General features: G+C 49.7%; 1 protein-coding gene across 2 annotated transcripts in view; it reads left to right on the top strand.

Moving 5' to 3' along the window:
• ABCC10 (ATP binding cassette subfamily C member 10) overlaps positions 1-17,567 on the top strand; it is a 48,515-nt gene extending 30,948 nt beyond the window's left edge. The window contains exons 9-22 of one of the 2 annotated variants that reach the window (XM_077485454.1): positions 634-732; positions 1,378-1,567; positions 1,644-1,721; positions 5,072-5,251; positions 5,409-5,547; positions 8,041-8,230; positions 9,132-9,475; positions 12,434-12,603; positions 13,415-13,575; positions 13,870-14,123; positions 14,196-14,341; positions 14,420-14,517; positions 15,161-15,273; positions 15,403-17,567. In XM_077485454.1, the coding sequence (XP_077341580.1) occupies positions 634-732; positions 1,378-1,567; positions 1,644-1,721; positions 5,072-5,251; positions 5,409-5,547; positions 8,041-8,230; positions 9,132-9,475; positions 12,434-12,603; positions 13,415-13,575; positions 13,870-14,123; positions 14,196-14,341; positions 14,420-14,517; positions 15,161-15,273; positions 15,403-15,553 (2,313 nt within the window). In that variant the 3' untranslated portion in view covers positions 15,554-17,567. Of the gene's footprint in view, positions 1-633; positions 733-1,377; positions 1,568-1,643; positions 1,722-5,071; positions 5,252-5,408; positions 5,548-8,040; positions 8,231-9,131; positions 9,476-12,433; positions 12,604-13,414; positions 13,576-13,869; positions 14,124-14,195; positions 14,518-15,160; positions 15,274-15,402 lie in introns of both variants that reach the window. The other variant, XM_077485453.1, reaches the window with a different exon arrangement.
• The last annotated feature ends 669 nt before the right edge of the window (positions 17,568-18,236 follow it).

Below are 18,236 nucleotides of genomic sequence, written 5' to 3'. Positions count from 1 at the left end.
AAAACCGGAAGTGATGTCATAACTGGGATGAAAAGCACCACCCATGTCCTAGGGCGGTGCCAAGGTCAATCAAAGCACCCGGTTGTAATGATACGCACTACGGGCACCGGGCGGAAGTTGTACGGCGCGATGGAATGCGCCACAAGGTGGGACAAAAGCCTGCAAATGAAGCTCTTTGTCTGCAATCTCGTGATTGCATAGACATGGCGCTTCCCATAGTGCACTATGTCCGGCGCTCGGCACACTTAAAGACCTTTTTTTTTTTTTTTGCACCCTTTATGGACGGGCCGCCTCTGGTCTCCAGATCTCTACCTCACTGTCTAGAGCTATCCTCTATTAGATTTGTTCTAGTTATCTCTTGTAGAGAAGAATATATGTTTCCTATGAGTCCCTGTTTAGATCGTCTTACAGTTACTGCCATAGCTAGAATTGATGAAGGGTTAGATTTTAGTAAAAAAGTATTTGGTTGACTCTGCAGAGCATGTCACAGCTGTAAATATTGAACAAATTTCTTATTAGGCAAATTATATTTCTCTACCAGTTTGTCAAATGGTTGCAAAACCTCATCAAAAAGTTGTCAATTCCCTGTGTCCTTACCTGTAAAAGTGAGCACAGTATATGATGTCATTACAGATATTTCCATATGGAGACCAGACTGAGGTCGGGGAGAACGGTGTCACTCTCAGTGGGGGACAGAAAGCTCGAGTCAGCCTTGCCCGGGCTGTGTATCAAGTAAGGCAACAATGAACTGTATAGACATTGTTAAAGCAAATCTAAACTGTATCGGAGCAACACAGACTGAATACACATTCACAGTTCAGCATTTCTAGCTGCGGCCATCTTGAATGAGGGCAGATAATTCATGTAGGATGTACTTCCTGGAGTCCATCTGCCCTTAGCTCAGGGGTACAGGGAGGAGGGCATGCTTAGTTGAGAAAGCCCCTCCTCCATATGAAAGAAAAAAAGGCCCATGAAGACTCCTGGTATGTATGACATTATTTGGCCTAGGCCAAAAACCAGGAAGCAGCTAAAGAAATTAAGAAAAAAAAAAGTTAAAGCAAGAAAATATGATATACCTTGCTATCTATTTACTAATGCTAGTAGCATAAGGATTAAAAATAGTTAATGTTGATTGAGAGAGTTTAGTTTTGATGTAATGTAATAAGCCCCATCCACCAGACTCCTCCCAATCCACCTTAGACCCCACCCCTCATCCTGCTTAGCAGGACTGGATTGTAAAGAAGATGTGGTTGTGGGAGGGGCTATTCTATGATTTTCAGAGCCCCGCCTCCTCATGTACACAGCTCTGCATTTTAATGTACACCAGAGGATGTGGAGGGTCGGTAAATTGATGTGGATCCATCTTTACCCTCTCAGGAGAAGGACATATATCTGCTGGATGACCCCCTGGCTGCAGTAGATGCGGACGTGGCCTCCCATCTCATGGACAAATGCATCCTGGGTATTTTGCGACACAAGACCCGGATCCTCTGCACTCACCGGACTGAGCTGCTGGAGAAAGCTGATCTTCTTGTCCTGATGGATGATGGGAAAATTATCCAGACTGGTAAGAGACACAGGTGTGCAGCCTCTAATATTGTACTTTGCTAGGTACTAAATATATTGTTCTTGTAACATTCTAGGACCACCGGAAGAGATCATGGCTTTGCTTAAAGCTTCTCCCAAACTCAAAGACTCCAAAAGTGAAACTCAAGAAAAGGGTAATCTCTATACATGATCTCTTGACCAGCTGACACCTCCCACATCCAATCACTTGACCAGCTGCATCCCCCTCATCCATGACCATCTGATACCTCACTCCTCCAGTCACCTGACCCTCTGACACATCGCTCCTCCAGTCACCTGACCATATGACACCTCACTCCTCCAATCACCTGACCATCTGACCTCTCACTTCTCCAATCACCTGACCATCTGACCTCTCACTTCTCCAATCACCTGACCATCTGACCTCTCACTTCTCCAATCACCTGACCATTTGACCTCTCACTTCTCCAATCAGCTGACCATCTGACCTCTCACTCCTCCAATCACCTAACCAGCAGACACCTTCCACGTCCCATCACTTGACTAGCTTACATCTCCCCCATCCAATCACCTGACCAACTGCTGCCACTTTCCCCCTCCTTACCTGATCACCTGAGCAGCTGTCACCTCCCTTATCCAATCACTTGATCAGCTGACACCTGCCACATCCAATCACCAAATTATCTTACACCTCACCCATCCAATCACCTGACCAGCCTACCTCATCTACGCCCCATCACCTGACCAGCCTACCTCGTCTACACCCCATCACCTGACCAGCCTACCTTGTCTATACCCCATCACCTGACCAGCCTACCTTGTCTATACCCCATCACCTGACCAGCCTACCTTGTCTACACCCCATCACCTGACCAGCCTACCTCATCTACGCCCGATCACCTGACCAGCCTACCTCATCTACGCCCCATCACCTGACCAGCCTACCTCATCTACGCCCCATCGCCTGACCAGCCTACCTCATCTACGCCCCATCACCTGACCAGCCTACCTCGTCTACACCCCATCACCTGACCAGCCTACCTCGTCTATACCCCATCACCTGACCAGCCTACCTCGTCTATACCCCATCACCTGACCAGCCTACCTCATCTACGCCCGATCACCTGACCAGCCTACCTCGTCTACACCCCATCACCTGACCAGCCTACCTCACCTACGCCCCATCACCTGACCAGCCTACCTCACCTACGCCCCATCACCTGACCAGCATACCTCGTCTACGCCCCATCACCTGACCAGCCTACCTCGTCTACGCCCCATCACCTGACCAGCCTACCTCGTCTACGCCCCATCACCTGACCAGCCTACCTCGTCTACGCCCCATCACCTGACCAGCCTACCTCGTCTACGCCCCATCACCTGACCAGCCTACCTCGTCTACGCCCCATCACCTGACCAGCCTACCTCACCTACGCCCCATCACCTGACCAGCCTACCTCACCTACGCCCCATGACCTGACCAGCATACCTCGTCTACGCCCCATCACCTGACCAGCCTACCTCGTCTACGCCCCATCACCTGACCAGCCTACCTCGTCTACGCCCCATCACCTGACCAGCCTACCTCGTCTACGCCCCATCACCTGACCAGCCTACCTCGTCTACGCCCCATCACCTGACCAGCCTACCTCGTCTACGCCCCATCACCTGACCAGCCTACCTCGTCTACGCCCCATCACCTGACCAGCCTACCTCGTCTACGCCCCATCACCTGACCAGCCTACCTCGTCTACGCCCCATCACCTGACCAGCCTACCTCGTCTACGCCCCATCACCTGACCAGCCTACCTCGTCTACGCCCCATCACCTGACCAGCCTACCTCGTCTACGCCCCATCACCTGACCAGCCTACCTCGTCTACGCCCCATCACCTGACCAGCCTACCTCGTCTACGCCCCATCACCTGACCAGCCTACCTCGTCTACGCCCCATCACCTGACCAGCCTACCTCGTCTACGCCCCATCACCTGACCAGCCTACCTCGTCTACGCCCCATCACCTGACCAGCCTACCTCGTCTACGCCCCATCACCTGACCAGCCTACCTCGTCTACGCCCCATCACCTGACCAGCCTACCTCGTCTACGCCCCATCACCTGACCAGCCTACCTCTTCTACGCCCCATCACCTGACCAGCCTACCTCGTCTACGCCCCATCACCTGACCAGCCTACCTCGTCTACGCCCCATCACCTGACCAGCCTACCTCGTCTACGCCCCATCACCTGACCAGCCTACCTCGTCTACGCCCCATCACCTGACCAGCCTACCTCGTCTACGCCCCATCACCTGACCAGCCTACCTCGTCTACGCCCCATCACCTGACCAGCCTACCTCGTCTACGCCCCATCACCTGACCAGCCTACCTCGTCTACGCCCCATCACCTGACCAGCCTACCTCGTCTACGCCCCATCACCTGACCAGCCTACCTCGTCTACGCCCCATCACCTGACCAGCCTACCTCGTCTACGCCCCATCACCTGACCAGCCTACCTCGTCTACGCCCCATCACCTGACCAGCCTACCTCGTCTACGCCCCATCACCTGACCAGCCTACCTCGTCTACGCCCCATCACCTGACCAGCCTACCTCGTCTACGCCCCATCACCTGACCAGCCTACCTCGTCTACGCCCCATCACCTGACCAGCCTACCTCGTCTACGCCCCATCACCTGACCAGCCTACCTCGTCTACGCCCCATCACCTGACCAGCCTACCTCGTCTACGCCCCATCACCTGACCAGCCTACCTCGTCTACGCCCCATCACCTGACCAGCCTACCTCGTCTACGCCCCATCACCTGACCAGCCTACCTCGTCTACGCCCCATCACCTGACCAGCCTACCTCGTCTACGCCCCATCACCTGACCAGCCTACCTCGTCTACGCCCCATCACCTGACCAGCCTACCTCGTCTACGCCCCATCACCTGACCAGCCTACCTCGTCTACGCCCCATCACCTGACCAGCCTACCTCGTCTACGCCCCATCACCTGACCAGCCTACCTCGTCTACGCCCCATCACCTGACCAGCCTACCTCGTCTACGCCCCATCACCTGACCAGCTTACCTCGTCTACGCCCCATCGCCTGACCAGTCTACCCCTTCTGTGTTCCATCACCTGACAAGTCTACACCTTCCATGTCCCATCACCTAACCAGCTTACATCTCCTCCATCTAATCACCTGACCAGCTTACATCTCCTCCATCTAATCACCTGACCAGCTTACATCTCCTCCATCCAATCACCTGAATGCTGACACCTCCCGTGTACAATCCTCTGACCAGCTTACAACTAGAGGTTTGACCCATATCTGACCACCTGACCAGGTACATTCCTGTGGTTGCTGGAGGCATGTCATATATCTCACCACCTGACCCGATACCATCCTGTGGGAGCTTGAGATGTCCCAAATCTGACCACCTGACCCGATACCCTCCTGTGCGAGCTGGAGTAATATCCTATAGCCGATCACCTGATCCGCTACTCTCCTGTGGTTGCAGAGAATGGAGGCAATGTTGATGAAGAGGATGCTGGAAAGGAGGTCCTGTTCCTTGGCTCTGCGATGGGGGAAGAGGAGAAGAAGGAGGGGGCGGTCTCCCTACAGGTGTATGCGGCATATTGGAGGGCAGTGGGGAGCTGCCTGGCCGGATTGGTGCTGCTGGCCTTATTCTTCATGCAGGGTAGGTGCATTGCTAGTGGGCTTATATAGTATTTATCTCCTCAAAGTTGAACCAGGCTGAGCCAACCTCCTGTTACTGATCTACCAGCAGGCAGTAGTGCGTGATGGGACTTTTACGTTATTTGTCACTGATACATCATCTGAACTTTGTATTTCAGCTTCCAGGAACGTGTCTGATTGGTGGCTGTCACACTGGATTTCCAGTTTGTCAGACAAGTCAAGAAATGTTTCAGTGTCAGTGCTGGACCCTCCGGTACTGTCACCTGCACTGCTTCTCTTCTCCTCCAGAACGCTTGTGTGAGTATAACAGTCAGGGGCTCCCCAGCTGGGCACTCAAGTCACAGGAAAACAAATAGTGACATGATAAGTGGCATACCAGTGTCACCGCACATGGTACAGTACAGCTATCAGATAGGATCTCTTTCCAATAATCATTGTATTTGACAGATAATGGAGTGTGTAATGCCGAGTGCCTTCTTCCTGCCTAACCCCCATATGATGCTGCTTATACTCCTCAGCTTTACCCCACCCTGCTGTATAATGCTGCATGCATCGCTCCCCACTACCTCTCCTCCCCCACCCTGCTGTATAATGCTGCATGCATCGCTCCCCACGACCTCTCCTCCCCCACCCTGCTGTATAATGCTGCATGCCTCGCTCCCCACTACCTCTCCTCCCCCACCCTGCTGTATAATGCTGCATGCATCGCTCCCCACTACCTCTCCTCCCCCACCCTGCTGTATAATGCTGTGTGCAGTGCTTACCTCTACCTCCCCTTATATCCGACCCCAATATAGGATGTTGTGTGCATCACTACATTTTACCCTGGGTTGTAATGCTTTGTATATCAATCTCCTCAACCTCTGTGCATAAGACTGTGTGATCCCCTCCCAAATCTAGTGTGTAATGCTCCCCTCTACCCTTGCTAACGTAAGCTGTAAGAGTGATCACATCTCAGTGGAAGAGTGCCACTCACCCTTCCGCTGTGATGTGATCACTCTGAATAAAATCGTTTGGATGTTATTTGAAGTCTCTTGGTGTGCTGGCAATAATATACAGTATCTCACAAAAGTGAGTACACCCCTCACGTTTTTGTAAATATTTTATTCTATCTTTTCATGTGACAACACTGAAGAAATTACACTTTACTACATTGTAAAGTAGTGAGTGTACAGCTTGTATAGCAGTGTAAATTTGCTGTCCCCTCAAAATAACTCAACACACAACCATTAATCTCTAAACTGCTGGCAACAAAAGTGAGTACACCCCCTAAGTGAAAATGTCCAATTTGGGCCCAAAGTGTGAATATTTTGTGTGGCCACCATTATTTTTCTGCACTGGGTTAACCACCTTGGGCATGGAGGTCACCAGAGCTTCACAGGTTGCCACTGGAGTCCTCTAATACGTTTATCTTGGTCTCATCAGGCCACAGGACATGGTCCCAGTAATCCATGTCCTTAGTCTGCTCGTCTTCAGCAAACTGTTTGCAGGCTTTCTTGTGCATCTTTACAAGAGGCTTCCTTCTGGGACGACAGTCATGCAGACCAATTTTATGCAGTGTGCGGTGTATGGTCTGAGCACTGACAGGCTGACCTCCCACCTCTTCAACCTCTGCAGCAATGCTGGCAGCACTCATACATCTATTTCCCAAAGACACCCTCTGGATATGACGCTGAGCATGTGCACTCAACTTCTTTGGTCGACCGTGCCAAGGCCTGTTCTGAGTGGAACCTGTCCTGTTATACTGCTGTATGGTCTTGGATACGGTGCTGCAGCTCAGTTTTAGGGTTTTGGAAATCTTCTTATAGCATAGGCCATCTTTATGTAGAGCAACAATTCTTTTTTTCAGATCCTCGGAGAGTTCTTTGCCCTGAGCTGCCATGTTGAACTTCCAGTGACTAGTATGAGAGAGTGAGAGCGATCACACCAAATTTAACACATCTGCTCCCCATTCACACCTTAGACCTTGTAACACTAACTAGTCGCGTGACACAGGGGAGGGAAAATGGCTAATTGGGCCCAATTTGGACATGTTCACTTAGGGGTGTACTCACTTTTGTTGCCAGCGGTTTAGACATTAATGGCTGTGTGTTGAATTATTTTGAGGGGACAGCAAATTGACACTGTTATACAAGCTGTACACTCACTACTTTACATTGTAGACAAGTGTCATTTCTTCAGTGTTGTCACATGAAAAGATATCAAATATTTACAAAAATGTGAGGGGTGTACTCACTTTTGTGAGATACTGTATGTTAATCTGTGATGTTACCAGTTTCCAGCTGGCAGTTGTTGCAGCACCCATCCATCTCTTAGGCTACGTCAGGAACGTGTGCGATGGGAATATTGTTTGTTGTTCTCTACACTGGCTGGTAATATTTATTGCATGTCTCCTTTCTGTTTCCTCTTATCCAACCCGGTGTATAATGCTGTGCGCACCCCTTTGCTCCTCTATACCTTCCCTCTTCCACCCTGATGAATAATGCTGGGTGCTTCCCACCCCTACCCTAGGGGCTGTGTTCACCCCTTATCTCCCTTTGTCTTCTTCTCCACCCTGGTGTATAATGCTGGGTGCTCCCCTTTGCTCCACCATTTCCTCCCCTTCTCCACCCTGGTGTATAGTGCTGGGAACACCTTTCCAGTCCTTTATCTCCTCCCCTACCCTGGTGTATAATATTGTGTGCACTGCTCCACTGCCCCCTTCCTCCTCTCCCCAGTTGGGTATATAATGATGTGTGCACCCTTCTGCTCCCAATCCAGTAACATATTATATTATTTGTCCTCTTCCAGGTCTCCAGTGAGATGGGCCGAGTCTGCAGGTCAGAACAGTTCTGGAAATTTAACCTTCTATCTCTCAGTGTATGGTGGGATTGCAGCAGCCAATTCCATTTTCACTGCCTTGCGTGCATTGCTCTTTGCACTGGGAACTGTGCACGCGGCCACCGCAATCCACAGGCGCTTATTGCAGAGAGTGCTGCGGGTGAGTAGACTTTTTGATTTGTGTTGTGTGATCGGTCAGTGTCCTCCGTCCCCCCTCTCTATCATCCTAACTCACTATCCTCATGCCATCATCCTCCATTCATCTCAGTCCTCCCTCCATTTGAGTTCTGCTATCTCTCTTTCTTCAGGTCAGTATTCCTATCCCCTCTCCCACCTCCTAACTCTCTCTCCTCTGTTATGTGTCTTCTGTCTCCTCTCCATCCTCCTCGCTCACCTCACCTCAGTGTCTTCTGTCTCCTCTCCATTTTCCTAACTCTCCACAGCCCAGTGTCTCTAATCCCCTCTCCATCCCTTTAACTCTCTATCCTCAGGTCAGTGTCCCCCATCCCCTCTTGATCCTCCTAACTCTAAGGCTGCATTCACACCTGAGCGCAGCGTGTTTGAGCGTTTTTACCGACGTTTTGTCGCGCGACAACGAGCGTTTTGTCACACTACAACGCGCGACAACGAGCGTTTTTTAACTTCGGCGTTTTTTTTCAGCCAATAGGAAAAATATTTTTCATCTGCTTATTTTTTCTTGAGCAGATACAGCGTCAAAACGCCCGTAGAAACGCTCGTTGTCGCGTTAAACGCTCGAATCGAGCGTTTCCATTAGTTTCTATGGGAATGAAAACGCCCAAATCAGCCCAATTCGCGCGACAAAAAAGGGTCCGGAACTTGTTTGAGCTTCAGGCGTAGGGCTTCAGGCGACATGGAGTGGAGATGTGAACCATCTCCATTGAGAATAATGGATTTTTTACCCTCCAGCGTTTTGTAGCTTCAGGCGTAGGGCTACAAAACGTTCAGGTGTGAACGGGCTGTCACTCCTCAGGTTACTGTCCTCTGCCCCTTTTCATTTTCCTAATGCTCTCTCTATTTTCCTATCTGTCTCTCCACATTAGGCCACGGTAACTTTCTTTGACAGCACACCAGTTGGACGCATCATCAATCGATTCTCTTCTGATATGTACTGCGTGGATGATTTCCTGCCCTTCATGCTCAATATATTCTTGGCCAACATCTTTGGTCTGCTGGGCATGCTGGTGATGATCAGTTACGGCCTGCCTATGATCCTGCCTGTCCTCCTTCCTCTGGGTCTTTTGTACTATTCCATCCAGAGATATTACCGCCACACTTCACGCGAGCTCAAGCGGCTGCAGAGCATCACCCTGTCCCCGATCTACAGCCACTTCTCTGAGACTTTGTCCGGCCTGAGTACCATCCGCGCCACGCGAAATGCTGACAGGTGAGCTGACCCGCCTTTGAATAGAACTGCAGTAAACCCTGTGGAGCTTATTCTTAGAAGCCTTAACTACAGAAATTAAACGAGGGGTGTCTAAAAAGTTTGGTGAATGGTATCAGAAAGCCAACAAAATAGAAGATACAAATAAATTACCTTTATTGGCCGTCAAAATATTTGCCATCCTTCACAACACACTTTTAGCAACATTCATAAAGCTTCTGGAAACCGCTGGGTCTGCTGCCACATGCGCAAAATGTGTGCCTTTCATGACGCTTTTCAGATGGAGAAGCGGTACGCAACTCTGAGCCAAGAATTGGCAGCACCAGGTCTCATGCCCTGTGATGATGGTTGGCAGAATGGATGGATCCTGGTCATGCATGGTAATGAAGTCTCCAGAGGTGTCCACCCGTTTTGCTTTCTGTTAGTCTGTCAGCTTGTTTGGCACCAGAGGCATAACTAGAACCTTCAGGGCCTGGGTGCAAGAAACCATGAAGGGCCCTCTGACCTCTGGTCCTGGGGGGCCCTTTCTAATGATCCTGATGTCCTTTTCTCCCATCACAGGGCCCCTGATTATGGTCCTGCAGCAGGACCCCTTTCTGGCGTCTTTTACACATTTGAACCGATCGGACCACCCATTGTTTTGTATGGGGAGGCGGATGTAAACAGACGTGTCCATTTACACCTGCCTGCATCCGCTCCAATGAAAACGGATGGATGGAGATCCATTTCCCATCTGTCTAGTGGATTGGATGACAGACTGGTCCATAGAGAACAGCAGTCTGTGTCCACTCTGCACAAGTGGAGCAGACATGGACCTGTCGTCCGCCTGCTCAGCTGAGAGATCCCCCCCCCCCCCCCCGAGCAGGTGGATTTGCTTGGTAGAGTCCGCCCATGCGAAAGGTCTCCAAAGGGGAGCTCTGTGGACTGTAATGTAAAGGGAAACTGATGTAAGGGGGTCTCTGCTCACCAAAGCCCCCACGTACATCAGAGTCTCCCTTTACCACCAGATGCAGATTGTCACTTACTGTGTCACTTGCCTGCTACAGCTACACAGTGCAGATTCTCACTTGCTGTGTCCCAGCTTGAAGGCAGGCAGCAGAGAGATGATGTAATCTCTCTGCTGCCCATGGCTGCACAATGAGTGCAGGAGAACGGTGATGCAGGGCGGGCGGTGAGAGATGATGTCATCCCTCTGCTCCCCTGCCCGCCCATTCGCCTGCCGACTGGCCTGTTCAGCCGCTCACCCGCCAGTCCACCTACTTAACCCCCCGGCTCTCCCGCCAGCCCGATAATTGATTCGCCTGGAGCCAGCTCACCTGCTTGCCCCACTAACTGATCCACTGGCTCCCCCGCTGACTGATCCACCCGCCTGCCGTTCACTACTTTCTTGGGGGGGGGGGGGGGGTTGGGCAATTGCCCCTGCCCCTGGTGTAATAGACACACTCTACTCATAACTGCATCCAGCAACCCTGGAGCCAAATCCCCAGGCTTTTGTCCTTGCTAATGTCCAATTCCTCTGCCATCAATCGCAGAGTCGGTCGCTGATCTCGTGCCAGCATTTGTTGAAGTCGCTCAATCACGTCTGGGGTTCTGCTTGTCGGCAGCCATCCCGAAGTGGCTCATCGTCAGTAATTTCCTTCCCATCACAAAAGCTTTTGAACCAGTCCTAAACACATTTTTCTACTCGTGGGCCTACGTCCCATTCACTCGCACCAGCATTTCAGATGTCTCCTTTGCCCCCAATTTGTAGCAGAACTTGATGTTCACTCGTATGCTCCATTACACTGTGACCCTTTCTCTCACACTGACTACGTTCCACTGCCCGTGGTGGGATTACCCTGATGGTCACGTGTATTCCACGCTAGGTGGCAATTCTCAACATGTCTCTGGATGGCCATGTGCATGCATGCGCACCTGGCCCATGTTGCTGTTATCGGACCATTCACTGAATTTTTTAGACACGCCTCGTATTTCCTTGTTTAATTTTGATTTTATTGTCTCATGAATAGTGTTTCAGGCATTTCAGGCATTTCAGGCACTCCAAAGACATGCAGGTAGGTTAATTGGCTTCTGTCTATGAATCTGTCTACTATATGGGAATGGGGACCTTGGCTTGTGGGCTTCTTGAGGGTAGGGATGGATGTGAGTGTGCAATGTACAGGGATAGGGACAATTGTAGACACTCGCTCAGGTTGAACTGGATGGACTGGTGTCTTTATTCAACTGTACTAACTATGTAACTATTTATACAGTTAAGAAGATCTCACTCACAGAAGTACAGTAAAACCTTGGATTGCGAGCATAATTCGTTCCGGAAACATGCTTGTGATCCAAAGCACTTGTATAGCAAAGCATTTCCCCATAAGAACTAATAGAATCTCAAATTATTCGTTCCACAACCATTTATTCGTAAGTCCTTCAGTTAACAGTCCATCTAAAAAGTTCAAAGCAATGTATTAGGTTGTAAAAATAAAATGTCCATCCACAAATGGAAGCCTCCACAAGGGGATTAGAAGCAAAATCCAGCAGGAGCTCCAGAGTATAAAAGAGAAGAGCGGCGCCTCTAAGTGTAGCAATATGGTTACATTTAATGAAGGTACAATATTTAGCAACTCACATGGTTGATAATTAAAAGAGGCACATCTAAGTATGGAGGCATCCGGGGTAAAGCTGTCCACATAGACCATCCCCCGCACTGCTGGCTCTCACTGCTATCAGTCTGCAATATGACCAGGAAAACTACCCTGCACTAGAGAGATCTGAAGGCGAGGCTTGAATCGCTTGTGTAGCCCAGCGTGGAAGGGATGACATCGATGGAAGTGTTTAGGATGGTCTATGTGGACAGCTTTCCCCCGGATGCCTGCATACTTAGATGTGCCTCTTTTAATCATCAACCATGTGAGTTGCTAAATGTTGTAAAAATAAATGTTAGCGGTCAGTGCTTCTTTTGTTTGGCTGCAGGTTCAAACTCGAATGTGAGTCTCGTCTAGACGTGAACCAGCGTTGTGTGTTCGCCAGTAATACCGCCGTCCAGTGGCTGGACATCCGCCTGCAGATGATTGGCGTAGTAGTTGTTACCGCCATCGCTGTTATCGCTATAATCCAACACCAGAGGAGAGCCGGTGATCCAGGTGAGAATATTGTTAGGGGTGCAGTCATGATAGAATAATGGAATGGGGTGATAGACTATCGGTCCTCTTCTCTCGCAGGCTATCTCTCCCCTTCTCTCGCAGGCTGTCTCTCTCAGGCTGTCTCTCCCCTTCCCTTGCATGCTGTCTCTCCCCTTCTCTCGCAGGCTGTCTCTCCCCTTCTCTCGCAGGCTGTCTCTCCCCTTCTCTCGCAGGCTGTCTCTCCCCTTCCCTCGCAGGCGGTCTCTCCCCTTCCCTCGCAGGCGGTCTCTCCCCTTCCCTCGCAGGCGGTCTCTCCCCTTCCCTCGCAGGCGGTCTCTCCCCTTCCCTCGCAGGCGGTCTCTCCCCTTCCCTCGCAGGCGGTCTCTCCCCTTCCCTCGCAGGCGGTCTCTCCCCTTCCCTCGCAGGCGGTCTCTCCCCTTCCCTCGCAGGCGGTCTCTCCCCTTCCCTCGCAGGCGGTCTCTCCCCTTCCCTCGCAGGCGGTCTCTCCCCTTCCCTCGCAGGCGGTCTCTCCCCTTCCCTCGCAGGCGGTCTCTCCCCTTCCCTCGCAGGCGTTCTCTCCCCTTCCCTCGCAGGCTGTCTCTCCCCTTCCCTCGCAGGCGGTCTCTCCCCTTCCCTCGCAGGCGTTCTCTCCCCTTCCCTCGCAGGCTGTCTCTCCCCTTCCCTCGCAGGCTGCCTCTCCCCTTCCCTCGCAGGCTGCCTCTCTGCTCTCTCAAGCTGTCTCTCTGTCCCTTGCAGTCTCTCTCTTTTCTTCTCTAGGAGGCTGCCTCTATTTCCCTGTCTCTTGTTCTCATTGATCTACTCTTCTCTGTAGGTCTAGTTGGCTTGTCTCTGTCCTATGCACTCTCCATCACGGGATTGTTGTCCGGTCTCATCTCCAGCTTTACTCAGACAGAAGCCATGATGGTGAGTGTGGAGAGAGCTGAAGAGTACTCCACCACGCTGCCATGTGAACCAAGAGAGGGGATAGTGACGGTAAGTGACTTCCTGGCTGACACCAACATAGTTGTCACTGGATTTCAGCTTTTGATTGTCTGGTCCTGCAATTTATGGAGCACGGGAGTGTTATTAACAGGTCCTCTTTGATTCCGCATTGGAATATACTACTAATTCTCAATATAATGAAGGAGGATATCACAGCCTGTCGTCCCTTCTACCTCTAACCAGGGAGGGAACCCCTTCCTCAGATTGCCAATGATAGAAGCCCAGGACTCTCAAAGGGTATATTTCTGAGACACTTTGTTCATATTACCTGTGTCTTTCTTCCAGGTAGAGCCGGACTGGCCCAAACATGGGCGTATTGAGTTTAGAGATGCTATTTTGTGTTACCGCCCTGGCCTTCCCAATGCTTTGGATGGTGTGAACTTCACCATATCCCCTGGGGAGAAGATTGGAATTGTGGGTCGGACAGGCTCTGGAAAGTCCTCTTTGTTCCTGGTGCTCTTCCGCATGATGGAGCTGAATTCTGGACAAATTCTTATTGATGGCACTTTAACACGAGAGCTGAATTTGGAAGACTTGAGGTGAGTGCCAGTGAAGACTGGGATTAATGTCCCATGGACCTTCTTTGCGTGATTTCTGTGTTTCTCTGTCAGGTCACGACTTGCCATCATCCCTCAGGATCCCTTCCTGTTCAGTGGTAGTGTCAGGGAGAACCTGGATCCTTTGTCTCGCCACATGGATTCTGATCTGATGGATGTTCTCTCCCAGTGTCATCTGCAGGATTTGGTGGAGCGTATTGGTGAGTTATCTCACAGAGTTTGGGCTGTGAGTCTTTTATACTTTGTGTCACTTATTGTCCCATGTCCTTGTCTTGCAGGGGGTCTGGATGCAGATGTTGGTGACAAAGGGAAGAATTTCTCCCTTGGACAGAGGCAGCTCTTGTGTCTGGCCAGAGCTCTACTAACTCATGCCAAGGTGAGTCTCATGGTAGGCCGTAAGTTGACAACAGACTGCAAAGGGCAGTCAGATGAGTGTCCATGGTCTCACCGTGGAAAAGTCAGTTGGGAATGGGAGATTTTGAAAGGTGAGGGATAGTAAGGGGGGTGGGGGGTTTGTACAAGGTGGAGATGAGAAGGGGACTTTGATACCAGCTAAGGTGAATCTCTCAGGTCTTATTAGGTAAAGTCTGTTCTTACTCCACTCGCTGTCATCTGCTATTTTTTTTTTGTGTAATTATATGCCTCTAATTCATTACCAGCGCCAAAGGATGCCATGTCAGTCAACATGGTGGTGGAGGGTTGGTGTTTGGGTGCAGTAGGTGTTTGTGTACCTAAAGCCCAACTCCAGGCACAAGAACAAAACTACCCTTGCAGTGGGATCCCCACACTACAAGGGCTAAATGCTCATTTTTGCAGAGGGGTAAAGGAACAAGGTGTAATGCTTACCTTATTCATGACTCCAGAAGGATCCTGTCCCACAAAGCCCCCCCCATCTACGACGCCAACTTCCCATTTGTGGTTGCACTTCTGCCTCCCCCATGTGTAATTCGGGGGTTAATAAAATAAGGAATGGCTCACCGACACTCAGGAAATCCATCCATAGTTTGCTCCTCTTTCAGATTTTGTGCATCGATGAAGCTACGGCCAGTGTTGACCATCAGACTGACCAGCTGCTGCAGCAGACCATCCGCAAAAGATTCAGAGAGCGCACAGTCCTCACTATCGCACACAGGTACCCCTAATCCCTGACTTTTCCATCCATAACTGTAAATGAACCATGTGATGTCATTGCTGACTTTGCAGGATGGAGATTCTGCCCTGTCGATATCTCACTAACACATCTGTGAATTTTCTCTCGCAGGTTGAACACCATTATGGACTCAGACCGCGTGCTGGTGATGCATGCTGGGAGGGTGGCTGAAATGGATTCTCCCAAAACTCTCAGCGACAAGAGAGATTCTCACTTTTACCGGCTAATAAACAGCGGGCAGAGCGGAAGTACTGAGGATTAGAATGACGTCTTTTGTCTCCACTCCCTGCACTGCTGTGACAGGTCCTCTTATTTTAGATGTGGCCATTTGTATCAAACGGTTACATGTGAATCTGAGGAAATGAACACTACTAAAAGAATCCTGACGTGTGGTGTAAACCTGGGGGATGGGGATGTGGTACCTTCCCTTGTGTTACCTGGGGTTCCCCCACATCCTCAGCTCCCTACCCTTTTTTTTGGCGTCTTGGTGGAGGTCAGGGGTCCTCTCCCTCCCTTGCTCCCATCTCCACCTCCCTCACTCTCTCTCTATTCTTCATGTGCCCCCCATTTCCACCTCCTTCCCACTCTATTGTTCCCCAACCCCAAACCTTCTATGCCTCCATTCCAGCCTCCCTCCCACTTTGTCCTTCCCCTAGCTCCACCACCCTTTCTCTGCTCTTTCTATGCCCCCATCTCCACCTCCCTCTCTCTCTGCCTTCCTTCTTTTCTTTTCTTCCCTACCCCCTGTATCCACCTCCCATCTCTCTCTCTATACTTTTCCATTTCTCGCCTGCTCTATTCTACCCCCACCTTCCCCCCCTCTCTCGTTATCCTTTCCCTGCCCCCCCCCCCATTTCCACCTGCCTGCATCCCTCTCTTTTCTTCCCCTAACCTAAGGTGACCAGATTTTTAAAATGAAATATGGGGCCATTTTTTTATTTTTTACTGGTAATGGCGCCAATCAGGGACTCTCTGCCCACCGTTGTCGCCGCCCACCTCAAGTCAAGTCTTACTCTTCGGGCCCCTGGTACTACTGGGTGGGGAGCAGAGGAAGATCACTCTGCCAGGGAAGGTAAGGAGATAAGCAGGCAGGCGGTTGGCCGTTACTTGAGCCAAGGCAGAAGAACATGCGAGCAGAGCTGAATGGGCATGCGCCCGAAACTGAAGAAATATTCCATCTGCTCTGACCAGCACATGATCATCAGAAAGGGGCACAGATAATGGGAAAAAAATACACCCCCCCCCCCCCCAAGCTAGTAGGAGTGGCGGAACGGAGGTGTGTAATTCTAATTTTTTTTATTTTTTTATTTTTTTATTCTGCACTGACTGTCTTTGAAATTGCCCCAGTCCCTGTTCAAATCCAATCCGGGGACAAAACCGGGGACAGACTTGGTCCGGGGACAGTGTCCTCAATCCAGAGACTGTCCCCGGAAACCGGGGATGTCTGGTCACCCTACCCTAACCCCCATCTCCACCACTGTACATCTTTCTTTTCATTCCCCCACCAATCTTTGCTTCCTCCCTCAATATTTCCCCCTCCCCCCCCCCCCTTCTCTGCCTTCCTCCTTCTCTATCCTTCCCTATGTCGTCCATCCCGGCCTCCCTCTCTCTTTAAACGGAACTGACATTAGGTGTCTCTCTATGGAGACGCCCCCCTTTTTCTGGTATGGTAGCGGTGCCACCGGGTTCCTCGGCCCGGTCTCTGCCTTTCTTATGCAATATTTAAAGTATACTATAATTGAAAGCAAAACTTTTTTTTTTTTGTTTTGAATATGGGACAGGAAGTGAAGGGAAATCTCCCCAATAAAACACAGATGGCAAAAATGTAACTGCCAGAGGTTATAACCCTCCCTTTCTCTATACAAAATGAAAAAAAAAAAAAAGGTTTTGCCTTCATTTTAATGCTGCGGGTTTTCGATTGTTTTATGGGGACAGAAATGTATGAGTTGTATATATTTCTCATCCTTTACTTCTTAGAAACTTTTTTTTTTTTACAGAAGATGATTTTGATGTTTAGTATATCCAGATTTAACTACGGATATAGGAGTGTATGAAAATACTGTATGGTGTGGATAATAGGTGGAAGAAAATGGTGACCATAGTATGGATGTGAGGGAATGGCATGAGAGTCAAGAATGGGTGAAGATGAAAAAAGAAGTAAATGTAAATTAAATTTTAAGATATTAAAACAAAACAAAATGAAAAATTATGTAAATTAATATGTAAGAAAAATTTGTAATAAAGAGTATAAAAAAAACAAAAACAAAAAAATAGTATATCCAGATTCCGGTGTACAGTGAATGCTGGGAGCTCTGTGTTGTTGGCCGTATTATCCTGTGTGCAGGGGATGCTGGGAATTCTGTGTTAATTAATAAGTGTGCCGAGCTGTACATACCAATCCCAATGTGTAAGATATACACTAAAAAAATTGTGCTCATTAATCAGCAATGAGCACTGAGAAAAAATGTTGAAAAATAATACACACAATTATGTGCAAACAATAGCAAAAGAATAGTAATAGCATGCAGTGAAAAGTGCTGAATATAGTCCATACAAATGCAAAAAATATGTCCCATATGTGACTTCACTCTTTAGATGAATCACATTCATGGAAATAATTCTGTGATCCAATATCAAGCAATCCAACAAACACTGTGCCACCTCACACGTTCTCCCCCTATTAGGTGTATCCTCACCTCAAGGCATGCGACTCCCTCACTTAAGCTGCGTCAAAAAACGCTTATGAGCCCCTCCAGTGCTCAGTAGGTGGATATACATCCGCTGACTCCAGCGCGCCTCCTTTTGACATTCTCCCCATCAATGAACAGCATGCAAGTGCATATAGATGTCAAAAACTCCAATAGTGCTTATATTGTTTAAAACATGGATGTTTAATTAAAATCTAAAACTGGGTGTTCACAAGTACCTGGTGCCTGCAGCTCTCC

The sequence above is a fragment of the Lithobates pipiens genome, unplaced genomic scaffold (genome assembly GCF_037356315.1).
Source record: "Lithobates pipiens isolate NorthernLeopardFrog02 unplaced genomic scaffold, aLitPip1_a1.2 Scaffold_18, whole genome shotgun sequence".
In the NCBI taxonomy this organism is placed as follows: domain Eukaryota; kingdom Metazoa; phylum Chordata; class Amphibia; order Anura; family Ranidae; genus Lithobates; species Lithobates pipiens.
The sequence above is the reverse complement of the archived record's forward strand: the minus strand, read 5'-3'. Positions and strand labels throughout refer to the sequence as shown.